This window comes from Sus scrofa, chromosome 7, assembly GCF_000003025.6.
Source record: "Sus scrofa isolate TJ Tabasco breed Duroc chromosome 7, Sscrofa11.1, whole genome shotgun sequence".
Lineage (NCBI taxonomy): Eukaryota > Metazoa > Chordata > Mammalia > Artiodactyla > Suidae > Sus > Sus scrofa.
Window position 1 is genome coordinate 21,581,246 of NC_010449.5, and position 17,754 is coordinate 21,598,999.

Consider the following 17,754-nt stretch of genomic DNA (forward strand, 5'->3'; position numbering starts at 1 on the left):
ATCAGATCCAGAGCAGTGACAATGCTTGATCCTTAGCCAGCTGAGCCACCACAGAATTCTATGTATTTTCAACATAGCAAGGCCGAGGCAAGGCAGGGAAGGACTAGGGTAATGGTGATTCTAAGCGTCACGGTAAGGTGCTGTGTGACATCCAGAGCATCACCAAGCCCATTAGGTTCCTTGCCCGCAGCGATGGAGTCAAGAGCACCTGGTTCCCTCTAGATATCCACCAGGCGCTGAGATTTTTTTTAAGACACCGTGATCCTGACGGCGTTAACCTACTTAAATACGCCAAGCCGAAGACTGCCTGGCTATGGACTTTGTTCCCTGAAGCACCAGAGCCAAACCCTCTATGCCCTTAGCGGCGATTCCCCTGTATCTTATATTTCCGTCAACTTGTAAAGGCTCTTTTCACGAATACTTATTTGTCTCTTAAGGAGTTAGAAAGCTCTTCAGATCACATCTTGTAGCTGGATCACTTGTTCTTTAGTTCCTGCATTTTCACAGGGCATTGTGACCTGCTGCAAAATGATGAGGGGAAGGACTGCAGTGTACAAGTTTGTAGTACCTGTACACGTAGACAGCAGAAGTCGAAAATTATAGGCTTCCAGGTGCCACTTACAGAAGGTACTAAAAATCATTTGAATCTAGGGGACTCGAGTTCCTTCCCTGAACACCTGTCAGATAAACCGCAAGTTTGGGGCAAGTGTTATTTTCAATTACCACCCAGAGCCCTACGCACTTCACCCCGCCCCTCCAAGAGACAGACAAAGCACCACAGCTCTTTTTTGAAAAAGGTTAGGTGGCTCTGAAAAGAGCCTTTGGGTTTGACACTGCCTACGAACACATTTACTTGGAGCTGGTGTACTTGGTGACAGCCTTGGTGCCCTCGGACACGGCGTGCTTGGCCAACTCCCCGGGCAGCAGCAGGCGCACGGCCGTCTGGATCTCCCGGGACGTGATGGTCGAGCGCTTGTTGTAATGCGCCAGCCGCGAGGCCTCGCCCGCGATACGCTCAAAGATGTCGTTGACGAAGAGTTCATGATGCCCATGGCCTTGGACGAGATGCCGGTGTCGGGGTGGACCTGCTTCAGCACCTTGTACACGTACACCGAGTAGCTCTCCTTGCGGCTGCGCTTGCGCTTCTTGCCGTCCTTTTTCTGCGCCTTAGTCACGGCTTTCTTGGAGCCTTTTTTGGGGGCAGGAGCGGACTTAGCTGGATCAGGCATGATGAAGTCTGGCGTTCGATGTAAAATGAACAGCCGAAGGCCAGAGAGGCGCCTCTTTAAGGGCTAGGGTTTATGCAAATGAGGTGGAAACAAGCTTTCTGGCGATTGGCTGTTACTCTCCACTGACCTCACAGATCTGTTTTACCCAATCAAGGAACGCATCCTATCTAGTCGTGTTTCCATTGGTCAAAACGAAAGTGAAACGTTAGCCAATCGTACAGCTTCCTTTTCGCGCCCTGCAGTGGCTATAAACTGTGGTTTCGGGACCTCAGACTCAGTCATCTTTGACAACTGCTGTTCAGTCTCCCAGTTATGTCTGGACGAGGAAAGCAAGGGGGTAAAGCTCGCGCCAAGGCCAAAACCCGGTCCTCACGGGCTGGCCTTCAGTTTCCGGTGGGCCGAGTGCACCGCCTGCTTCGTAAAGGCAACTATGCTGAACGGGTCGGCGCAGGTGCTCCGGTGTACCTGGCGGCGGTGCTGGAGTATCTGACCGCAGAAATCCTAGAGCTGGCGGGCAACGCAGCTCGTGACAACAAGAAGACACGCATCATCCCGCGTCACCTACAGCTGGCCATCCGCAACGACGAGGAACTCAACAAGCTGCTGGGCAAAGTTACCATCGCTCAGGGCGGTGTCCTGCCCAACATCCAGGCCGTGCTGTTGCCCAAGAAGACCGAGAGCCACCACAAAGCCAAATAAGTACTCGGCATAAAAACAACAAAACAAAAGGCTCTTTTCAGAGCCACTTCTATCATCATAAAAAGGTGACACTTGCATTTCCAATTAGCTTACCTCTTGTATTTAGCAGCCCTTGTCAACAAAATGACATTTGTGTTAGACTAGTTCAAAGGCCAATGAATCTGCAAGATTCTAGACTGACTCATGATTTAATATTGAGATGTCAAGAGTATTCTAAACTTGGTTGAAACAACGACGGTATTGGATGCTGTTAAGCTCATTCTAAGAATAATGATGAAGACAGTTGTTATTTCAAGAAATGCAGGCACAAAGTAGTGCATTTGTTTTCAATAAATTCTTATGACACGTGTCATTCGTTAAAGATACAATGTTAATAAAACACCACTTATCCCAAAGAAAATCTAACAGGGAGAAACCAAAACAAGGTGCAATGTAGCAAGAGATAAGCACAGGAATATAAAGGGAGCATAGAGGGGTAAATTCTGAGGTAACAGCTTGTTTGAGGATTAAAGGAAATTGGGAAGTAGAGGAAACTGCAGAGATTGCAGCAGAGAATAGGCATCACCAAACTCATGGCTTGTAAGTGCAGGCAAATAACAAAGTTCAATATTGGCAAATAAGGCAGAGAGAGCTGTAGGACACTTCATTGCTAATGCTAGTGTGTGGTGTGTGTGTGTGTGTGGCTAATGACTTCCAAATCTTTATGTCCCCATCTCAGATTTATCTCAAATTCAGACATGCATATTCATCTACTTTCTAAAATTCTTGTAGCTCTCTGGGAAATTAAAAATATATGTCCCAGAGTTCCCTTTATAGCTCAGAGGATTAAGGACCGAGGTCTCTGAGGATGTGGATTCCATCCCTGGCCTCACTCAGTGGGCTAAGGATCCTGGCAACTTACATTCGCCACAGGTGTGACCATAAAAAGGAAAATAAATAAATAAATAAATAATAAATAAATATTCCAGACTATCATCACCACTGCTTTCCCAGTGATTCTTTTCTTGGCATCACCATCTATTCATTAGCATGAGCCAAAATGGCCTGGTGTCTGAATATTCATTTTTGTGAGCCATTACTATAGCCAAACTCTAAGTTCCTTGTATGAGATAATGGAAGCATGTTGAAATTCCAGAAAAGAGCTTAGGTAGAAGGATAAACATCAAAGTTCAGCACATGCAGGGTTTAGAGACATGAAATTTGTGTCGCCATAATTAGAAATGTCTACATAACTAGGACTATTCATTTCCTCAAATAAATCTTCATATAATGAGAATTAAAAATTACTTCAGACAAGTATTTTGACTCCATACATCCTGGAGAGGGTGCCTTATGCAACCAGCAGAAAGAGCCATCTCTGTCAAGGGTCCTTCCTGACTTTACAGCTCTTAGTTCCCCCAACCCAGAAGGCACTGATTGCACAGTCAAGAATACCAATCTGATTAGAAATTGGCCTTAGATGGGCCTAGAGGGAGAGGGGGTACTGTGTCTGACCTGTGTCTTCCTTTATATAGTAAGGCTGATTTCTGGGAGAAACATACTTTATTTTGCTGAACGTGTTGATCCAAATTATTTTAACTAGGTAAAAATCTTAGCATCACCCTAAATTACATGTGAAAATCATGTCCTACATTTCATGAGCCCACTCACAGAGAAGTAACGAGCATGGTGGTTTAATGGTTACTGTAATCTTAACTAAAAAAGGCGTTAGGAATATTAGGAGCATAAGGAAAGTCTTCCCACTTGTGTCTAATTTGAGATAGAGAGAACACAAACATGCCGGTTTGTCATGTAGTGCCATTTTGTTTTCTGTATTCAGGAGTACAGACAATGTACTTAATAAATTGGGGCAATACCCTGTAAAAACAACTCAGTTAAGAAAGGCACTTGTAAGGAATTTACTGCCAGACCCAATCCCTGCTGGAGAACTGTAAAGTGATTTGGTATTTAAAACACAAGTCAGCCACAGGTAAAACTTGTAGCAGTAAAAATCATCAGGGAAACAGTCCTTTTCCAGTGTGCATGTGGCCGGCTCTGAAGAGTCTTTAGAGGTGGGTGGGAGGCCTTCAGGCTCAGGCCCTCTCCCCGCGGATGCGGCGAGCCAGCTGGATGTCCTTGGGCATGATGGTGACGCGCTTGGCGTGGATGGCACACAGGTTGGTGTCCTCGAAGAGCCCCACCAGGTAGGCCTCGCACGCCTCCTGCAGCGCCATCACGGCCGAGCTCTGGAAGCGCAGGTCGGTCTTGAAGTCCTGCGCGATCTCGCGCACCAGCCGCTGGAACGGCAGCTTGCGGATCAGCAGCTCCGTGGACTTCTGGTAGCGCCGGATCTCGCGCAGGGCCACCGTGCCGGGCCAGTAGCGGTGCGGCTTCTTCACGCCGCCGGTGGCGGGCGCGCTCTCGCGGGCCGCCTTGGTGGCCAGCTGCTTGCGCGGCGCCTTGCCGCGGTGGACTTGCGAGCGGTCTGCTTGGTACGAGCCATGCCCGGAAGGTTCAGCAGGCTTAGGAGCGAAAAACCTAGCCATAGTATTTGTAGTAAGTATCAGAAGGTGATTGGGCAAAAGGAGACCAGAAGTACCCAACCGGTAACGGGACTGAATAGCACTCGAAATTTTATTTGTTGTTTCCTATATCCTCTAATTGTCTCAATCATCTATGACCTCGATAATTTTATTTCATTTTCCTATGAAGCTGTTTGCTCTGTAACAGCGATTTCCAGTAGAAGTAAATACAAGCTACACCATAGGAAATATAAATTTTTTTAGCAAAGACATTAGAACAGAATAAAAACGGAATTTACTTTTAACAGTATTTTGTTTAGACAAAGCGGTTCTAATCACCCCTCAACTTCTTTCCTTCCAATACTTCAATTTTAAGAACTTAAAAAAATTTTCATCAAGAACAACCTTATTTGCATGTGAGGATTTCAAGGGCTAATAATTTTATAGGGAAACGCATCTTCACACGAAATTTTTTCATTGTCAGTTAATATACAACTCCATTGCTGCAAAATTTAATTTTCTATTTTAGGAATGTAATTCCTTTGTTTTTAAAGAATTTAATTCCCCACCAGTGAGCTATGTTTATGTGTATAAGCTACATCACCCCTTGAGTTTGCATCTACATCCAATAGTTTCTTAGCAACTGACAATCATAGGATAGGCTCCTTGACTGTCATCAGATACATCTAACCCTCCCAACCCCCAGAGGGCCTAGAAGTTACCAAGGTAAGTTTTAATTTATTTTATTATTATTTTTAAGTATGGAAAAGAGATCTAATTCCATCAGTACATCAACAAGATTTTTTCAAATTTTTAAATTTTTTATTTTTTTGCTTTTCAGGGCCGCCCCCGCAGCATATGGAAATTCCCAGGCTAGGGATAGATTCCGAGCTGCAGCAGCCGGCCTACACCACAGCCACAGCAATACTGGGATCCGAGCCGCGTCTACGACTTACACCGCAGCTCCCGCCGGATCCTTAACCCACTGAGCAAGGCCAGGGATAGATCCTGCGTCAGATTCGCTTCGGCTGCGCCACTAGGGCAACTCCAACAAGAACTTTAACACAATAAAGAGACGAAGAAAGTTGCATCTTAAAAGCAGAATTTAGTGTTTTTATCCTGAAACAAATGATCATCGTCTTACATAAACATCGATTTGTGTGGATGGGTGAACGAGAGCTTGGGGAATACTTGATAACACAGTAATATACCAATGAATATAGTTACCAGTCACCTCAGTTAACTTTTCCAATAAAAGGCACAAATATTGAAAATTTCCTTTATAAGCATATAAAACATAATGTACACTGATGTGAAATTAGGTCATCTTTCTCAGAAATCTAAAGGTTCCAAAATTGGCTTTTGGCCTAGGATACAGGATTGGTTTCATCCCAGAATACTCAGGAGGTCTCCTAATTACCAGGACCCAGAAAACAGAAATGTTTTATTTATTTAGGGCCACATATTCAGTATATGGAAATTCCCAGGCTAGGGGTTAAATTGGAGCTGCAGCTGCCGGCCTATACCACAGCCCAACAGGATCCAAGCTGCATCTGCAACTTGCACCACAGCTGAGGGCAACACTGGATACTTAACCCACTGATGGAGGCCAAGGATTAAATCCACATCCTCTTGGATACTAGTCGGGTTCACTACTACTGCTGAGCCACAAAGGGAACTCCCCAAAATATTTTAAATCTGCCACAAAGGGCAAATAGACCTACCACGCGAACTTTGTACTTAACAGGGGCTCATGATGATAGGTAAAGTAGGCAAGGGTAGAAATTTTGAAGAGTGATTCAGTTTACATAACCCCTTTAGTGAGCTAATTGGTAGAGCAAAATCAGTTCACTTTCACACAATTTAGCACAGCATGGATGCCTTTTCCTAACAATGTTTATGGTTGGTTAATTTTTTTTTTTTTTTTTTTTTTTTTAGCATGAACCAGGGTGTGAGAAACTTTAAAACTTAGTGCTCAGTTCTCAGAAAGCTTTACGTGGTTCTGAAAAGATAATTTAGTTTAAACTTATGCAAGTGGCTGTAATCGGCCCCACTACTTGCCCTTGACTATAATATTAGGTATAAAATGGCATGTAAGTTATGCACAGAACACTTAGGGATTTTTTTTTTTTTAAGAACCCAGAGAATTTTGTCAAAATTATTCAAGAAATCAATGGGCAGTCACAAACAGAAAATAGACCTCAGAAATGTTGGGGAAATATAATTAAAAGCAAAATCTCCCAATTCTGAAAACCTCTCCACAAAGGGAATAGAAACATAAGTTTTATCATTGACTAAGCCTAAGTTAGAATGTGATGTGCATCACAGACAACCTGCTAAAGGGAAATAGTATTATTTTCCTAAACTGTTTTAAAATAGTATTATTTTCCTAAACTTTTTCAGAGATGGGGCCAGGGTCCTCGAAGAACACTCCTGAGTTGGGAGACTGGCTAGATGCATATAAAGCATTTGACCATACAAAGTTTAGCTATTGATGAGGAAAGTGTTTTGAAAGTTTTTAACTTCAGCTACAAAATATCTCTGTGTGTGTGTGTGTGTGTATCTCCCTTGTTTTCTATTGGTGCATGTGATCAATGGCTCTTTAGTGTGTTTCTCTGCATTAGCCAGTTTCACCTTTGGATTTTTTTCTATAGCTGAGATCTGAGGGAATACTAACACTTCCTCTAAGTCTAGACTTCCTAGTTTGTCTAATGACTCTTCAGTCCTGCAAAGATATTTTGAGTTCTCCTTTACCCACTATTTTCTGGTCATAAAAACTCTTCTGTAATGAGGCCGTTTTCCTTTTAATTGAGTTGAATGTGGGATATTACTACTTAGCCTTTTAAGTTTTTGACCAGGTTTTTAAAAGCCTCTTTCACAGCCATGAGTTTGCTTCTTGAGCAGAGTGAACATAGGGAGGTCGAATGTCCTTAAGTTTAAGATATAAATTCAAAGTCTCATGGTTGCCCAATGTTACACTAGAGAGGCTCCAGGTGTACTTCCCTCCTTGCATTTGGGTGACCAGGTCATGTCTGCAAGCCCATGAGGGCAACTCACAGGCAAAGAGACAAACTATCTCCCTAACAGGTAATGTTAGACAAGCATAAACCTCAAAGGCAGAGTATCAATAATAAAGTCAAACCAGCATTGCAGCTCCTCAGATGAAAGGATGGGGGGCCCTGAAAAGGGCCTTTGTGCAGAGAAAGGAGACCGCGAGCACTCAGCCGCCGAAGCCGTAGAGGGTGCGCCCTTGGCGCTTGAGCGCGTAGACCACGTCCATGGCGGTGACGGTCTTGCGCTTGGCGTGCTCGGTGTAGGTGACGGCGTCCCGGATCACGTTCTCCAGGAACACCTTCAGCACCCCGCGGGTCTCCTCGTAGATGAGGCCAGAGATGCGCTTGACACCGCCACGCCGGGCCAGGCGCCGGATGGCGGGCTTGGTGATGCCCTGGATGTTGTCCCGCAGCACCTTGCGGTGGCGCTTGGCGCCCCCTTTGCCCAGGCCCTTCCCGCCTTTGCCGCGACCAGACATGACGACTAAGCCGGAACTCAGCAACGCTCGCCTCTGCCGGGATGCCGGCCTTTATACGGCCGTTGGCGGACCGAACTGAGAACCTGGAGAAAGAAGGCGGGAAGTCCGGCCGTAAGGGGGAGGGGAATCTGGCCAAAAAAAAAAAAAAAAAAGAAAGAAAAAAGAAAAGAAAAGCCTACCTGGTTCCTTTGCACTGTTTCACGCAACAGTGAACTATTTTGTTAGCGTGTTTTAAATTTTTAACAACTGTTTTTGAATGCGAAAGCAAAATGTTAACGTGGGAAGTGTAAAAAAGGAGAGCAATAAAATAACGCCTTATCCCACCACAGAGAGAGAGAGCACTACTGGTAGCTAGCTTAGTATTTTGGTGAATGGATAAAAGCACACATCCTTTCAAAGAAAATTTAGACAATGCAGTAAGTGGCATTTCGGAATGTCTTTGCAATGATTACATTTTAATCCCACCCCCCCTCTTCTTCTTCTTTTTTTTTTTTTTTTGTTAGGACCACACAAGTCATGTGGTAGGTTCCCAGGCTAGGGACCAGACCAGAGCTGCCGCTGTTGGCCAGAGCCTGAGCCACAGCCACAGCCACAGTAACACCAGATCCGAGCCAGGCCAATGCCAGATCCTTAACCCACTGAGCTATGTCAGGGATTGAACCCGAATCCCCATGGATACTAGTAGGGTTATAACGCGCTGAACGACAATTGGAACGTCCTCAATTTCCCTTATATAAAGAGAAAAATATTTTTAACGTTTGCTTGTTATTCTTATGAATTCTCCTTGATAAAGTTTTAACTAACTCCCTAGCAGCCAGTTTTTTTTTGTTTTGTTTTGTTTTTTGTTTTTTTTAATGAACGAACTTTCCATTTAATACAAATTTACTTCTCTATACTTGGGTATACTATACTACACTATAGTATACTATACTATACTATACTATACTATACTATACTATACTATACTGACATTTTAAATGAAGGATAGCATAATATACCACCCCCAAATATCTCTATTTAGCATAAGAATCATTTTGAGCTGATTATTTTTGAGAAAAAGGAGACACAACAGAATCTCTAAAATCACATTAGAATTTATTCCTTTTTAATGGAAGTGTACATTCATATGAGAAATCTCCATTTGTAAGAATATTTCCCTCTATGAGCCCAGGAGAGAAAGATAACTCACAAGAAAATTTCCCACGCAGAAGCTGCAGGACTTTTTTGCAGAGGGCAAAATTAACGGGAGGTCAATTAACTCCAGAAATAAAGTTTAAATAATACTTTTGAGTTCCCACAATGGTGCAGTGAAGTAAGAATCTGGGCTTGCCACAGCTGTGATGTAGGTTGCAACTGTGGCTTGAATTAGATTTCTGCCCTGGGAACTTCCATAATGGCCATTAAAAAAGAGAAGAAAAAACTTTCATAAATCTTCTGCCACCAAAATTGAACTTTAGTTCTTAGGAAAACAACTTACAGTATAAACTGCAGAGTTGTAGAAAGTTCTTCAGGATTCAATTTAAATTAGAAACATCTAAATTATCTTGGCAAGATTTATAGGAAGTTTTTAAATCTCAATTTTTATTTTGTTTTAGCTTGGCTTTTTAGGGCCACACCTGCAGCATAAGTAAGTTCTGAGGTTAGAGGTTGAATTTGAGATACAGTTGCCAGCCCTCACCACAGCCACCGCAACACAAATACGAGCACCTCTAACAGCACAGCTCACAGCAATGCTGGGTCCTTGACCTTCTGAGCCAGGCCAGGGATCAAACCTGCGTCCACATGCATACTATTCACACTAGCCAGGTTCGTACCGGGTTCTCCATTTTAAAATCCAAGTTTTACTTGGATAGTAAAGAGGAATATAGCAAGTGCTTTATCCAATGAAATTGGGATAGTCAATTATTTAAAAAAACTTAGTCAACATGTGGAATTAGAAACAATAATATAACACATTTGAACATTTTTAGTTAAAAATTTACATTCATTTGTCAACTATTGATTATAAGCTCTGATTTGATCAACCAAAACCACATCAGGAGGAGTTCCCTGGTGGTGCAGTGGGTCAAAGATCCAACATTATCAGTGCAGTTTCCATCCAACGCAAAACCCAAAAGTAAACAACCCCCTTCCCCTCCCCCCACCATACATACACCAATAATTAAGGCGGGCATGAATTTAACAATATGGTGGTTCTTGTGGGGAATAGAAGTAATGCAATGAAGCAAGTGTTAGTAATTGCATCATCGACATAAGAATAACTGCATATTTTATTCTTTTTTTTTCCGCTCCCGCGGTATATGGAGGTTCCCAGGCTAGGGGTCGAATACGGAGCTGTAGCTACCGGCCTACGCCAGAGGCACAGCAACGCGGAATCCGAGCCGCATCTGCAACCTACACCACAGCTCACGGCAACGCCGGATCGTTAACCCACTGAGCAAGGCAGGGACCGAACCCGCAACTCATGGTTCCTAGTCGGATTCGTTAACCACTGCGCCACGACGGGAACTCCCATATTTATTCTTATAAATTGAAAGAACTTGGAGTTCCATCGTGACATAGAGGAACGAATCCGACCAGGAACCATGAGGTTGCAGGTTTGAGCCCTGGTCTCGCTCAGTGGGTTAAGGATCCAGCATTGCCATGAGCTCTAAGTCACAGACGCGGCTCAGATCTGCCATTGCTGTGGCTGTGGCTGTGGCCGGCAGCCATAGCTCCTATTAGACCCCTGGCCTGGGAACCTCCATGTGCCGGGTGTGCGGCCCTAAAAAGACAAAAAAAAAAAAAAAAAAAAAACTTAAAGAACTTGTAGGCCTTTCTTGGGAGCTGTACAATTTACATTACAGCTCTAGTTATGATATAGTTGTTTAACATTTACAAACTCAAAATTCATATGGTTTTTAAAGAGGGAAAAATTGAATAATTAGATTTGGACTTCCCATATCAAATAAAAAAGTTAGAAAAGGGAAGAAAGGTAATATCTCCGTCTGGGTTGCCGTGGTCACTTTTATTCCAAGGAGTATTATTTACATGTGACTGTAGTTGAGTCTTAAATATAGGAAATTTAAATATTTCATAAAACTCAAAACAGTCCAACAGACTAAGATTGCCGTAAAAGCTTATTTTCATTAAAATTTTTCAGAAGGAAAAGTACGCATTGACTGATGAAAAATTGAAGGCCCTCTCCAGCTAGGATAACTTGGTGATTGGAGAGGAGAGTGATGGAGAAGGGGTTAAAAGAAAAAAAAAAAAATCAGTGACAGCACTAGGGCTAAGAACTTGATACCATAATTTACAATATCCACATTTCCTATTTGTTAAGGCGCACCGTCTTTCTAATGTAGTTTCCGTAGTGTCTTTACTTCACCATTCACACAAAAGTTCACTATGAAACATACCCTAAGTTATTTGAAACAAAAAATTTAACCGGTTTGCATTACTATCGCATTCCCATTTAGGAGGGTGAAGGTCGTTAAGATTCAATGGAGTTAGGGGAGAAAGGATGGTAGATCAAAGTTACAGGGTGATGAATTTTTGTCTCAGAACATTTGCCTCTATGTGGGGAAACCACAGGGATGCAGCAACATTTGCCCTCCTCGCAGTTCAAATTAAGAAAGTGCTGTTTTACATTTAGGAAAGCAGGTCATGTACTGGTGAAAAAACCCTCGTCCAAATTCTACTACTAGAGAAATGCGACTGTAAAAGTACAGCTCTTTTTGTTGATAAGGTAGGTGGCTCTGAAAAGAGCCTTTTGGTTTGGGAAGGTCTGAGTTGCAAAGACACCAGACCTCTATTTGCCCTTGGGCTTGTGGTGACTCTCAGTCTTCTTTGGCAGCAGCACAGCCTGAATGTTGGGCAGGACGCCGCCCTGAGCGATGGTGACTTTGCCCAGTAGCTTGTTGAGCTCTTCATCATTACGGATGGCAAGCTGCAAGTGGCGCGGAATGATGCGCGTCTTCTTGTTATCGCGGGCCGCGTTCCCAGCCAGCTCCAGGATCTCGGCCGTCAGGTACTCCAGCACCGCCGCCAGGTACACGGGCGCGCCGGCGCCGACCCGCTCGGCATAATTGCCTTTGCGGAGCAGGCGGTGCACTCGGCCCACCGGGAACTGAAGCCCGGCCCGCGAGGAGCGGGTCTTGGCCTTTGCGCGGGCTTTGCCGCCCTGCTTGCCTCGTCCAGACATTGCTTAGAAATGGACCCACCGCCAAGGATGACTGAGGGAAACGTACAGAAAGTACCGTTTATAGCCCCTGCTGGGCGCGAAAAGGAAACTGTACGATTGGGTAATGTTTCACTTTCGTTTCGACCAATAGATACACGACTAGGTAGGTTGCGTGTCTTGATTGGGCTAAACCTATCAGTGACGTCACGGTCAAGTAACCACCATTAGACACAAAGCTGGTTTACACCTCATTTGCATAAACCATAGTACTTAAAGAGGAGCCTTTCTAAGCTTTTCTTGTTCGTTTTCTTTTGAACGTTTATTCTCAGCATGCCTGAGCCAGCTAAGTCCGCTCCTGCCCCCAAAAAGGGCTCCAAGAAAGCAGTGACCAAGGCGCAGAAGAAGGACGGCAAGAAGCGCAAGCGCAGCCGCAAGGAGAGCTACTCGGTGTACGTGTACAAGGTGCTGAAGCAGGTCCATCCCGACACCGGCATCTCGTCCAAGGCCATGGGCATCATGAACTCATTTGTCAACGACATCTTTGAGCGCATCGCGGCGAGGCCTCGCGGCTGGCGCATTACAACAAGCGCTCGACCATCACGTCCCGGGAGATCCAGACGGCCGTGCGCCTGCTGCTGCCCGGGGAGCTGGCCAAGCATGCCGTGTCTGAGGGCACCAAGGCTGTCACCAAGTACACCAGCTCCAAGTGAGTTCCTGTGTCTGGATCAGACTTCTTAACACCCAAAGGCTCTTTTCAGAGCCACCTATACCATTTCCAGTAAAGAGCTCGTGCGCTGTTAGGTCTATTTATTTACAAATGACTGTCTTTTTGGTTAAAGCATTATAAATGTTTATATGTTTGCAGTTTTTTTTTAAATTACAGATTATGAGTTCTTAGTAAGACTATTAACCCAAATAACGCCTCTGTTCTTAGGGTTGAAGTGGTATTTGAAAAGGTCTCTGCACTGCCAGCAGGCTGGTGCGCATCACCGTAATTACTGAGGTGTCTTTCATCTGGTCTCTTGTCCTTTCTAATATTTAGCTACTTATTGCCTAAGATTCTGAAGTCACAGGTCTGAGTTGACAGTGTCGCAGAATTAATAGCCTAGTGTGTATCGATCCCCAAGGACAGGCCCACAACCTCGAGCATCTTTAAAATCTCAAATCGTCATTTTTGGAAGTTGAAGTTATTTTAAGGTCATGTGGAAGCACAGTTTTGATTATTCCTTTTTCTGGTTTCTCACTTATTTCCATCTTGAAATTTGCAACACCCTTGTGCACTAACTCCCATCTGAAATTTTAAAAAGATAAGAATTGTGAAAAAGATTAGACAGCTTTCAGTGGCGTACAGAAGTGTTTCAAAAATAAACTTGTCTTTTCTCTTTTGCTAGGCTGAGTGAAGTTGGAAAATCACCTCTAGCTCACTTTGAAATGTATCTACTCTATGTAGGCAGGAAAGCCTGTTGCCTCTGAAAAACCCAGAGGTTTTATTTTTTTCTTGAAAGAAGTTACAATGTTTAAAACATTTTAATGGAAACAGTAAAAAGTGTAATGCTTCTTAGTACACTACAGAAATTAATTGCAATAAAGTGGTCCTTTATCATTAGGAGATAAAGCAACCTTGCTGGGTGACCATTTGATCAACTGAAGACAAAATCATCTACCCCAAAATTAATTCTGAATGTAACAGACTTTAAAAACCACAATGTATAGAACAGAATAGAATTTTTGTTATAGTTCAAAGATTTAAAAGTGACACCTCATCCTAGAGAAGAGAATTAAAAAAAAAAAAAATTTGGCTAAGGAATTGCTGGGCAATTGTTTAAAACTGTCCTGTATAATATTCACGGGAAGGAATAACAAGCAGATGTTAATCACTTTAAATACAAGGGACTTTTTTAAATAAAAAAAAACCTTAAGGGAAATCTGTTTAATTATAACTAGTGTAAAGAGGTTTTAAAACGCCATATGCAGTATTGCATACATTTTCTTTGAAAAGAAGTATTTTTATCTGTTCAATAAAGTACAAAGTAGCAGTAGTGATCTCTGTGTAGTGGGATAACAGGTTGTTACCTTTTTTTTTTTAAAGTCTGAGATGATAAACATTTTTTATTACATTTTTCCCCCACTGTACAGCATGGGGACCCAGTTATACATACATATATATATACATAATTTTTTCTCCCACTGTTGTGTTCTCGGTTGTTGCTGTATTGCTTGTTCTATTCTGTATTTCCCACATTAATGTTTGCATTCGCATTCAAAAGCAATTGTTAAAAACTTTTAAAAAGGTAACAAAATAGTTGCTACAGTGAGAAACAGTGTAAAGGAACCAAAGACTTTTTTTTTTTTTTTTTTCTTTTTCCCTTTACCAGCTTCCCCTCCCACTTAGGGAGGTATTTCCCGCCTCCTTTCTTCAGGTTCTCAGTTCGGTCCGCCAACGGCCGTATAAAGGCCGGCATCAGGGCCGACTAGGGACCACTAGCTGCTGTTTTTGTGATATTTCGAAATGTCTGGTCGCGGCAAAGGCGGGAAGGGCTGGGCAAAGGGGGCGCCAAGCGCCACCGCAAGGTGCTGCGGGACAACATCCAGGGCATCACCAAGCCCGCCATCCGGCGCCTGGCCCGGCGCGGCGGCGTCAAGCGCATCTCCGGCCTCATCTACGAGGAGACCCGCGGGGTGCTGAAGGTGTTCCTGGAGAACGTGATCCGGGACGCCGTCACCTACACCGAGCACGCCAAGCGCAAGACCGTCACCGCCATGGACGTGGTCTACGCGCTCAAGCGCCAAGGGCGCACCCTCTACGGCTTCGGCGGCTAAGTGTTTGGTATCGCCATATTTTCCCTAACAAAAGGCCCTTTTCAGGGCCCCCCACTTTTTCATCTGAGGAGCTGTGATGCTAGTTTTGTTTTCTTTTTTTCTTTTTTTTGCACCCAGGGGTGCTCGGACTATAAACCATGTAGCGTTTTGTTGGTCTGGGCTTCCTGCATTCCAGTGCCACCGTTTGTACAGTAGGGGCCGCTGCTCCACCAGTCCCTCATTTTTGAATATATTTGCTCAAAGTTTGCGTGGTTTTTTTAATTGAGTAAGTGGGAGAAAACACTTCTGGATGCTATGTTCAGTACAATGCAACTTTTACAACTTAACCACTTTCAAACTGGAGTAACACTCCTATCTCAGATAACCCACACCCACTGTTTTACTGTCAAGTAAAATTTAGAGTTATGGCTGTGCTAACTTGGATGACATGTCTTCAGGTCCAAAACTGGGAGGAAAGTTGTAGAAAAGTTTTTGTCTAGGGCTGTTCATTAGTGACATCTGCTCCTCTGTATGTAATAGCTCTAGTCAAATCAGAAGCTTGTTGGCATGTTCTATGTGCTTGGAGAAAAGTCAGAAAATAGCCTATTGCTGGTCTGGATCTCTTTCACCATAAAAGATAGAACTTTAAAAATTTAAATTAGAATATTAGTCGAATCAAGAGAGTAAACGTTTTTTGGTTTTTTGCTTTAATGGTGTGTCATAATTAGCACTCGAGTGTTTCTGTATTTGGTGAAATGATGAATGTCATTGGTGATAACTGTGGAGGGACAATAATATGCATTCAGATAAAGCAAAAGTACAAAGTTTCTGGTCCCCATAGTGAGTACTGACCTTTTTATTTTTTCATTTATTTATTTTTTTAAATATCCGCACCTGTGCATATGGACGATCCCAGGGGGCAGTGATTGAATCTGACCCACAACTGCACCAATGCTGGATTCTTTAACCCACCTTGCCAGACCTGAGATCAAACCCACTTCACAGCAGCTACCCAAGCCACTGCAGTGGTAAGGCTGGATCCCTAAGCTGCTGCACCACAGGTGAACTCCTTAAATCAATTTAAACACATAGCCTGAGGTTGGGGAATGATATAGGTTAAGATGTAAGGGTTCGAGGATATATATGGGCCAGAGTAGATGAATCATGAATTAGGCAATGTTCAGATCTATTTCTGCTCCATTAGCCTTCCCTGTTTTTGGTTTGGTTATGAAGCCAAGTCCAGGTTTGGGTAAGAATGTCCACAAATGGAAGTTATCCTGTGCCAATAACAGGTGCCTAATCTGTCAAAGAGAAACGAACATCTCTAGCCATGGTTGTTGCTCACCAATTTGCCTGCCGAGTAGCCATGGACTTTGTATATCTTGGACAAAGGACACACGGGGTCAGAATGGATATCACCAGTGGGTGACTGAATTGAGGTACCCATATCCCAGATATATCTAGTGTATCAAAACTATTCAGTGCCTCATGTATCTCAGGCATAATTAATGTCCAGGTGTATCAAGTATAACTAGTGCCTCAAGAATAGCACATATTTCTTGGTCCTTTATTTATATAATTAGTGTTGCTAAAACTCGATCTCTTTCCATGGGTGCTGAATAGAAACAGCACCAGAGACAGAGTTTTGAGTGAAGGAGAAAAAATAGCTTTCATGGTTTTGCCAGGAAATGAGGCCATGGCGGGCTAATGCCTTAAAAACTGTGCCCCACTTTGGGGAAAAATTGAAGGGAGTTTTATATTCTAAAGGGAGAAAAAAAAGGGTTTCAGAAAAGAATCAGGATTGGGATAAACATGCATTCTTCTTTCTTTGGGGGAAGCTTTATAACTGAAGCTGGCCTCTAGGAGATCTTGGTACGATCCTGGTGGTGATCTGGGTTATTGCCTAGAATGACAGTACTTGTGAAAAAGGGCATATTGATCAGAGTTTAGAACAAACTAGGAAAGTTCCTGAAATATGTAATGTGCTCATCTTTAGCCCACAGGCAATTGTGCTCAGGATGCCTTATCTTTACCTTAAAGGTGATTGTGTTTAGGGTGCAATCAAACAAGGGAGAAGGACAAGAAAGGGCTCCAAGTGTTCAATTTTTTTTATTTTAATTTATTTTATTTTTTATTTATTTATTTTGTCTTTTTGCCATTTCTTGGGCCGCTCCTGCGGCATATGGAGGTTCCCAGGCTAGGGGTCGAATCAGAGCTGTAGCCACCGGCCTACGCCAGAGCCACAGCAACTCGGGATCCGAGCCGAGTCTGTGACCTACACCACAGCTCACCGCAACGCCGGACTGGATGTTACCTTTTTTTTATTTTTGCTTTTTAGGGCCACACCTGCAGCATATGGAGTTTCCCAGGCTAGGGGGTCTCATCAGAGCTACAGCTGCCGGCCTACACCTCAGGGCAATGGCTGGCTCCTTAACCCACTGAGCGAGGTCAGGGACTCAAACCTGCAACCTCATGGTTCCTAGTTGGATTTGTTCCGTGACGGAAACCCCTGTTTTTTTTGTTTTTTTTTTTAACTTTCTCACTAGCTATATAGTACTTAATGCATCTTATGAGTTTCATCTATCACATTTGTTTCTCCACAGTACATTTAAATCTCTGCAAATAGTATAAGAAATATAAATCTCAAAATGTTTAAGAAGCTAAAATCAAGAACTTAATCAACTATGATCAGACCCTTAGGAATTTTATGAGAGTATTTAAAATTTTATCTTTTGTTCAACTTGATCTATTTTAATGACATTCTTGTGAAAATGCAGAAAGTCCTACTTGTTTTGAGGAGTGATTAGCCCTAAGCCTATGTCAATAACTACA

The 17,754-nt window shown here is 43.3% G+C and overlaps 6 protein-coding genes and 1 pseudogene across 6 annotated transcripts; 3 read left to right on the forward strand and 4 right to left on the reverse strand.

Annotated features, from left to right (window-relative positions):
* On the reverse strand, positions 798 to 1,277 carry LOC110261671 (histone H2B type 1-H-like). Its single transcript, XM_021099844.1, is given in 2 exon segments — positions 798 to 1,037; positions 1,040 to 1,277. Coding segments are annotated over 2 exon segments (378 nt in total). The 5' UTR covers positions 1,230 to 1,277; the 3' UTR covers positions 798 to 849.
* On the forward strand, positions 1,490 to 2,307 carry LOC100157763 (histone H2A type 1-H). Its single transcript, XM_001928557.5, has one exon. It carries the CDS (start codon positions 1,542 to 1,544, stop codon positions 1,926 to 1,928), a length of 387 nt encoding a protein of 128 aa, XP_001928592.1. The 5' UTR covers positions 1,490 to 1,541; the 3' UTR covers positions 1,929 to 2,307.
* On the reverse strand, positions 3,976 to 4,425 carry LOC110255230 (annotated as a pseudogene).
* On the reverse strand, positions 7,605 to 7,999 carry LOC110261675 (histone H4). Its single transcript, XM_021099850.1, has one exon. The coding sequence runs from the start codon at positions 7,959 to 7,961 to the stop codon at positions 7,650 to 7,652; it is 312 nt and encodes a 103-aa protein (XP_020955509.1). The 5' UTR covers positions 7,962 to 7,999; the 3' UTR covers positions 7,605 to 7,649.
* Positions 11,692 to 12,188, reverse strand: LOC100154071 (histone H2A type 1-like). Its single transcript, XM_013977503.2, has one exon. The coding sequence runs from the start codon at positions 12,142 to 12,144 to the stop codon at positions 11,752 to 11,754; it is 393 nt and encodes a 130-aa protein (XP_013832957.1). The 5' UTR covers positions 12,145 to 12,188; the 3' UTR covers positions 11,692 to 11,751.
* Positions 12,411 to 12,892, forward strand: LOC100156932 (histone H2B type 1). The gene is given in 2 exon segments (XM_003356567.4): positions 12,411 to 12,673; positions 12,676 to 12,892. Coding segments are annotated over 2 exon segments (378 nt in total). The 5' UTR covers positions 12,411 to 12,453; the 3' UTR covers positions 12,834 to 12,892.
* LOC100158117 (histone H4) lies at positions 14,618 to 14,998 on the forward strand. The gene is given in 2 exon segments (XM_005665661.3): positions 14,618 to 14,660; positions 14,663 to 14,998. Coding segments are annotated over 2 exon segments (309 nt in total). The 5' UTR covers positions 14,618 to 14,632; the 3' UTR covers positions 14,944 to 14,998.